Raw genomic sequence first — 7,757 nt, 5'->3', positions numbered from 1 at the left:
CCCACTTTGCAGGCACCCACAGCTGGAAGAGACCGCCCCTTTGTACTGCCAGTGTGTGTTGAAATTGGCTTCCTCTGAAGAAGGAAAAGGAATTAATTTCCCCGGGGGACTTTCTGTCCCTTCCGCCCCAAAAGGCAGTTGTGATAAGAGTCTGGATTAGTCAGGCACACCCACCCCTCTAGATTTGAAGAGACCCGCAACTCATCGCCTAACCGTAGCCTTTCCAAATAGCTGGGAATGAGGAATGACCGAGCCCGCGAGGTTGACTGAGCCCGCGAGGTTGACTGACCCTCCGCGTGCTCTTGCAGACCCATGTCCCTTTCTCCGCTCCTTGCAGGGTGTGGGACACTCTTAGAACCGCCTCTTAAATGCGGGCACAGATTGGCTTTCCGGACAGATCACTTTTAATAGAATAATAGGAGGACGGCCCTTTCTGCTCAGGCAACCACATAGCCCCGTTTTACTTCCCTACAGTCACTCTGAAAGCACCCGTCAGACGTCAGGCACGGGGCGTTCCTGCCTGTCCGAGGCGCTGCTGTCCCGGGTCGAGGCGGGTTTATTTTTGCTGTCTGTCTGCTTTCCTTTCTTCGCTGTGGCGGCGCTGGTCTTCTTTTTGCCGTGGGGCTCTTGCCTGGGGCCCTGGAGTGACACGTCGGTTTGGGGAGGCCCCAGATCCCACTTGGGCTCCTCGCTGAAGGTTTCGAGGTCATAGAAATAATCCAGGCTTGCCACTGTGGTGAGGATCTCTGGCACGCTGTAGTCGAAGGACAGCAGCTCATCGGGCAGATTGAGCGACCGTACGTCGCTGGGGGAGTCTTCGCCCGGGAAGCCGTCATCTTTGCTTTTGCTCTCGCTGGATGTTGGCGGGGTGCCGAGGGCGTCTCTGGCGACCTCTGTATCCGAGTTGGCTGGAGAGCAATCGAAGAGCTTCATTGCATCTTCCAGCAGAACCTTCTCCGGCAGCTCGAAGGGCTCCTCTGTGTCCGGCCCTTTGCTGCCTTCGGCTCGGACGTTGTCTTGCCAAGGGCGTGTCGCTGCCTCCGCCGTCGCCTGTGTGTTTGCAACACGGGGACTGGAGAGAGGGGTTTGGTCTGCAGTGCAAGTGTCTGGGAGCTGGGTATTGACTGGAAGGGGCTGGCTGACATGATTTTCTTTGAGGTCTCCCCCTTCCACCCGGAAGCCATCAAAGCCTTGGAATCCGGGGCCGTGAGGACTTAGCCTGCCCTTAAGATGGCTGTAGTTGCTCATCGGGAGGGCCTGCTCGCTCTGGCAGAGTGCAGGCAGCGTTATAAGGAGCTGGGGCAGTTTGTTGTCATTGTTCTCAACCAGCCTTTCTTCTTGGGGCTGAGGCATCTCAATAAAGGGAGAGTCGTGGAGTGGGTTGGGGACCAAATTCACTTGCTCTGTCCCACTGGCAGGGCTCTCCTGCTTGAAATAAGGCATGATGTATTGGAGGTTGCTGGGGATGTGGGGGTAAGGCGGGTAGGGAACTGTCTGGATAGGACTCTTGAGGTATCTTGGGGGGTCCAGAAGATACGTGTTTGGCGACGTCGATCCACCGGTGAGTTTATAAACCGACGGCTGCACAAAACTGGTGGTTGCCCATTCTATGCGGTAAATCCGGGGATCAAAGAAGCACCCGCAGGGCGCCATCTGGAAACCTGGGCAACAGAGAGGAAAATGGTCGTGAGTGGGGACCCCAGAGCCCACAAGCAAAGACGTCCTCTGGGAGCGTGTGACTCACCCCCAGCCAAGAGCCACTACAGGGCCAGATCCTCAGCGGGTGTAAATCGGTGCGTAGCTCTGATGACTTCGTGTGGGCTGTGTCAGTGTCAGCACTGAGGGTCTGGCACTAAGGAGCTGGTTCTAGGCGGGCGAGTTGCACGTGGAGTACACGTCTGGTCAGGAACTGGTGTATGTGGAAAAACTTGCACTGATCTGGGGCTTGGGGCAAACACAAGTCTGGAGTCCAGGCGCAATTCTCATGGAATCGCTGGGCCAAAGTCAGCAGGGAGCCTACTGTGGTGTAAGTTACATGTTCGCTGTGGGCGGAGCACAGTGCAGACATGGCTGGCCAGCACGGGGTGTGTCTGTGCTAGGAAGATGACATGGGCATAGCTAGATTGTCATATCTGTATCTCTATCTGTGTAGACACAACCTACAGTGGTGGAAGGGGTATTTTCATAGATGAAGGAACACTGCCACCCTGACACACAACCTAACTTACAAGTGTTAACCAATCCACAGTGTAACTTGCAATGATTTACCATTCACATGGTGAGTGTCAGCATGGCTGTGTATGTGTGCATGCATGAGTGTGTGCATAGATGAGTGAGCACTTGTGTGCCTGTGAGTGTATGCATGAGTGTGTGCATGTGCGTGTATGCATGAATGTGTATGTGTAAGCATGTGTGCATGCAAGAGTGCACGTGCATATGTACATGTGTGTGCATTTGTGCATGAGTGTGCGTGTGTGCACATGTGTGTATGCGTGAATAAGTGTGCACGTGTGCATGCATGAGTATGTGCATATGTGTGTGCATGAGTGTATATGTGCATGCAAAATGAGGCCAACAGGAGAGCGTAAGGGAAAGCAGACCTTCTCACAGGATGCTTTGCACCCTTTGTTGTCTGTAACAGATGAGATTTGCAAGGGAGTTAGGTGCCTGCGACAGGCTGCACACCACCAGCCCCTGAAGGGGATGAGGTGGCTAGAGGGGCCAGTTAAGTGCCTAGGCTGCACCTGCGGCAGGAGCCAGGGAGCAATGAGGCTGGGGTGTGTGCACGGCTGAAGGCAGAATGGGGCCGCAGGGAGGAGAGTTGCAGTCATTCTCCCTGAGGCGAGGGAGAGACGGGAGCTAGGCCTGGAGGGAAGGACGAGTCCGGAGGATGGGGGAGACAGAGTCTTATAGAAACACTCTAGGAAGCTGCCCAGGGAAACAGCAGCAAGGTGTGGGGCTGTGCAGCCCTGAGCTGGGGGGGGTACGGTCCCCGGGCTGCAGCCCAGAGAGGAGGGGGCAGGCTGGGGGGGAACGCTGGAGTGAGCATCTGCAGGAAGAGGCATCAGACTGGCAGAGCTCATCCTCGGTGGCCACAAGGAGGCGCCCCGCTGTGAGTAGAGTACCCGGACGGTGCCCAGCTCTTAGGAAAATTCCACCCTTAGGCCACGTCCATACGAGCATGAAGATCAATGCTGCGGCATTCGATTCAGTGGGCCTAGTAAATACCCGCTAAACTGAACGCGGCGGGCGCCCCCGTCAGCCCATGTAAGCCTCGATTGGCAAGGCCCGCTCGTTGCACACGATGGAATTAAGGTCTGTCCACTCCGGCTTCGCCATTAACGTCACTGGAGTGGCGTGTCTTAATTCAAACTTCCCAGTAAGTGCAGACGTGCCCTTAGGGTTCCCAACCTTTTCGAGCATATGGCCCCCTTTTCTGTCTGGTACAATTTTACGAACCCCCCGGCAAGGGGAACGGTGGGAAGCGGGGGCCAGCACGTCCCTTGGCCTGTGCTGCTTCCTCAGCTCCCACCCCCTCCATCCCCTGCCCATCCACGGAGGACACGCCAAGGGGGCTCTCGTGGCCAAAGGTGGCTCCTGACCCAGCACTGCGCTTGGCTGGGCACAGAGCCGTGGGGGAGGGGAAAAGAAAAGAAAAGATGAAGGAGGTAACGTAGTGACAGATGATGTGGGGAAAGCTGAAGTACTCAATGCTTTCTTTGCCTCTGTATTCACGGATAAGGTCGGATCCCGGACTAATGCTCACAGTGACGCAAGATGGGATGAAGATGGACAGCCCGTGGTGGGTACAGAACAGGTTAGGAACTATTTAGAAAAGCTAAACGTACACAAATCCATGGGTCTGGACTTAATGCATCTGAGGGTACTGAGGGATTTGGCAAATGTCATTGAGGAGCCTTTGGCCATTATCTTTGAAAAGTCGTGGAGGTCGGGAGAAATCCCGGATGACTGGAAAAAGGCAAATGTAGTGCCCATCTTCTAAAAAGGGAAGAAGGACAATCCAAGAAACTATAGGCCGGTCAGTCTTACCTCGGTTTCTGGAAAAATCATGGAAGGGATCCTTAAGGCATCCATTTTGAGGCACTTGGAAGAGAGGAAAGTGATTAGGAATAGTCAGCATGGATTCACAAAGGGCAAGTCGTGCCTGACCCATCTGATTAGCTTCTATGATGAGGATGGCTCCGTGGACGTGGGAAAGTCAGTGGATGTGATATACCTTGATTTTAGCAAGGCTTTTGATACGGTCTCCCACAATATTCTTGCCAGCAAGTTAAGGGAATGTGGATTGGATAAATGGACAGTAAGATGGCTAGAAGGCCGGGCCCAGCGGGTAGTGATCATCAGCTCAATGTCAGGATGGCGGTTGGTTTCTAGCGGAGTGCCCCAAGGTTCGGTTCTAGGACCGGTTTTGTTCAATATCTTTATTAATGACCTGGATGAGGGGATGGATTGCACCCCCAGCAAGTTTGCGGATGACACTAAGCTAGGGGAGAGGTAGATATGCTTGAGGGCAGAGGTAGGGTCCAGAGTGACTTAGACAAATTGCAGGATTGGGCCACAAGGAATCTGATGAGGTTCAACAAGGACAAGTACAGAGTCCTGCACTTGGGACGGAAGAATCCCAAGCATTGTTACATGCTGGGGACCAGCCAGCTAAGTAGCAGTTCTGCAGAAAAGGACCTGGGATTTACAGTGGATGAGAAGCTGGATATGAGTCAACAGGATGCCCTTGTAGCCAAGATTGCTAATGGCATACTAGGTTGCATTAAGAGGAGCATTGCCAGCAGATCCAGAGATGTCATTCTTCCCCTTTATTCGGCTCTGGTGAGGCCACATCTGGAGCATTGTGTCCAGTTCTGGGCCCCCCACTACAGAAAGGATGTGGATGCATTGGAGAGGGTCCAGCGGAGGGCAACCAAAATGATTAGGGGGCTGGAGCACATGACTTATGAGGAGAGGCTGAGGGACTTGGGTCTGTTTAGTCTGCAGAAGAGAAGAGTGAGGGGGGATTTGAGAGCAGCCTTCAACTTCCTGAAGGGAGGTTCCAAAGAGGATGGAGAGAGGCTGTTCTCAGTGGTGAGGGATGACAGAACAAGGAGCAATGGTCTCAAGTTGTGGTGGGAGAGGTCCAGGTTGGATATTAGGAAAAACTATTTCCCTAGGAGGGTGGTGAAGCACTGGGATGGGTTCCCTAGGGAAGTAGTGGAGTCTCCATCCCTAGAGGTGTTTAAGTCTCGGCTTGACAAAGCCCTGGCTGGGTTGATTTAGTTGGGATTGGTCCTGCCTAGAGCAGGGGGCTGGACTTGATGGCCTTCTGAGGTCTCTTCCAGCTCTGTTTCTATGAAAAGAGAAAAGCAAGGAGCGAGAGGGCTGGAGCGTAAATTGCGGCATAGCTGGCGGTGGGAGCATAGATGGTGCCTCCTGGGATATCAAGACCCCATCCCAAGGGCGGGAGGCATCGGCGTGCAGCTGGTCACAAACAGTGAGCCCCGGGTGAGAGTCACTTGATAGAAAAAGTCCTAGTCCCATAGTAGGCCTGATCCTTACTTTTCCTTTCCTTTCCTCAACTTTCCGTGGACCCGCTACAGTACCATCTAGGGATGTGAAGGAGTAGCACTATCGACTATTCAGTCATCCTCCCCACTCTTAAAGGGACAGAGAGGAGCTGGCGCGCAGAGACACCGGCTCATTCTCTGGTCCCCCGCTGGCTCTCAGACAACCCTCACGCTGCCACTCTGCATTTTTAAGCGGCAGCCGCTGGTCCTGCTTCTCTGCTTCAGTACAAGAGCCCTCCTACCCCCTCCACTGCTGCCACTCTGCATTGTAAAGGGACAAACTCGTCTTTGCACGACGACTCCTCTCTGTCCCTTTAAGAATGCAGAGCAGCAGCCGGGAGTTGTGCCCTGAGCTGAAAGGGAGTGCTCTAAGCGCCCTTCTTATCGACTAGTCGAATAGTTGATGGAAATTCCATCGACTATTCGACTAGTAAATTAATCGATACATAACATCCCTAGTACCATCACAGACCCCCAGGGGTCCACTGACCCCAGGTTGGGAACCACTGCCTGAGGGCTTATCTTCACTGCTGCAGAGATCTGTGCTGCAGTGGTTGATCTTCTGGCATTTGATTTAGCGGGTCTAGTAAAGACAGGGCACCCCTGCTGATCGCGATCCTCCTTGCAGTCATGAGGAATAAAGGAAGTCAACGGGAGGGAGCATTTCTCCTGTTGACCTCCTGCTGTGGGGACGGCGCCGAAACTCGGCTTAAGGATTCTGGTGGTATTTGCGTGGCTGGAATTGTGTCTTTTAAGCCAACGTTCATCTGTTGTGTAGACCTGCCCTTAATTCTTATTGGTCTCTACATCTTGTGTCCTAAGCATACCTGCAGGGGGTACTGTGAAAACATCTTTCTCTTGACTTGGGGGATGGTACAGGTTGGACGGTCCTGAAATACGAACACAGAAAAGTCTCAGCGTCTCCAGTATGAAATGATGCTTAATTTGATGGACATTTTGAAAGGGTCTGAATTATTAACTTCAGAGGATGAAGGAAACCTGGGAGAAAATGGAAAGGAGTAGGAGAGAACCCAGCGGTATATTTCCTGAAGAAAATACATAAGAACAGCAGTACTGGGTCAGACCAAAGGTCCATCTAGCCCAGTAGCCTGTCTGACAGTGGCCAGCACAGGTGCCCCGGAGGGGTGGACCGACAACAATGATCAAGCAATTTGTCTCGTGCCTTCTATCTCCAGCCTCTGACTAACAGAGGCCAGGGACACCATTCCTACCCCCTGGCTAATAGCCTTTTATGGACCTAACCTCCATGAATTTATCTAGCTTCTCTTTAGACTCTGTTATAGTTCTAACCTTCACAGCCTCCTCTGGCAAGGAGTTCCACAGGTTGACTATGCGCTGTGTGAAGAAGAACTTTCTCTTGTTAGTTTTAAACCTGCTACCCATTCATTTCATTTGGTGTCCTCTAGTCCTTATATTATGGGAACTAATGTATAACTTTTCTTTATTCACCCTCTCCACACCACTCACGATTTTATATACTCTATCCTATCCCCCCTAAGTATCCTTTTTTCTAAACTGAAAAGTCCAAGTCGCTTTAGCCTCTTTTCATATGGGACCCGTTCCAAACCCCTCATCATTTTAGTTGCCTTTTTCTGAACCCTTTCCAAGGCCAAAATATCTTTTTTGAGGTGAATACCCAGAACTGATAAATCAGGGGATGGGAGGGAGAGTTTAAAAGAGGAATAGACAGCAGAACAGAGAACTATTTATCTTACCGACTGATGCAGGGTTATCTGGAAGGACAAATGTTTGAAGTGGCCTGGCTGGCTGGCTCTCGGCTTGATCTAAGGGTCTGGGCCCATAGGCATCATGTTGCTGGTAGAACAGTTTTGGTTGCTGCATAGTTGCTGTGTCAGTTTAAAGGACAGTCAGGTACGGGACTGCTCGTGACATGTATCTAGGAGAATTAGCTCCAGTGTTGCCAAGGCTGAGAAGTTCTGTTTTGATGGTTACTCAGCAAAGAATTCCAGGTAACAAATGAGGTTCTAAGTCCCCTAAAAGTGCTGGGATAGGTGACGCCAAAGGTAAGGGCTGTCTGAGTTTTAGGGCAGGACGTTTAAAAAACAAAACAGACCGTAAAAGTTTGATCCTGGGGTGGCCTTGTCTGGGGAGAGGGGTGTTGTAGGGGAGTTGAGTGGTGTTGCAATGCGATGGTGCCTT

The 7,757-nt window shown here is 52.2% G+C and overlaps 1 protein-coding gene across 1 annotated transcript; it reads right to left on the bottom strand.

Annotated features, from left to right (window-relative positions):
* Positions 1-492: 492 nt before the first annotated feature.
* Positions 493-7,514, bottom strand: PRR22 (proline rich 22). The gene is made up of 4 exons (XM_075903395.2): positions 7,313-7,514; positions 6,404-6,466; positions 4,051-4,104; positions 493-1,661 (listed from the first exon to the last, which is right to left on the bottom strand). Exons 1-4 carry the CDS (start codon positions 7,437-7,439, stop codon positions 493-495), a joined length of 1,413 nt encoding a protein of 470 aa, XP_075759510.2. The 5' UTR covers positions 7,440-7,514.
* Between the last annotated feature and the right edge of the window lie 243 nt (positions 7,515-7,757).

This window comes from Pelodiscus sinensis, chromosome 32 (assembly GCF_052426305.1).
Source record: "Pelodiscus sinensis isolate ZL-2025 chromosome 32, ASM5242630v1, whole genome shotgun sequence".
Lineage (NCBI taxonomy): Eukaryota > Metazoa > Chordata > Testudines > Trionychidae > Pelodiscus > Pelodiscus sinensis.
Note: the sequence above shows the minus strand (reverse complement) of the source record. Positions and strands in the feature narration are given on the sequence as shown.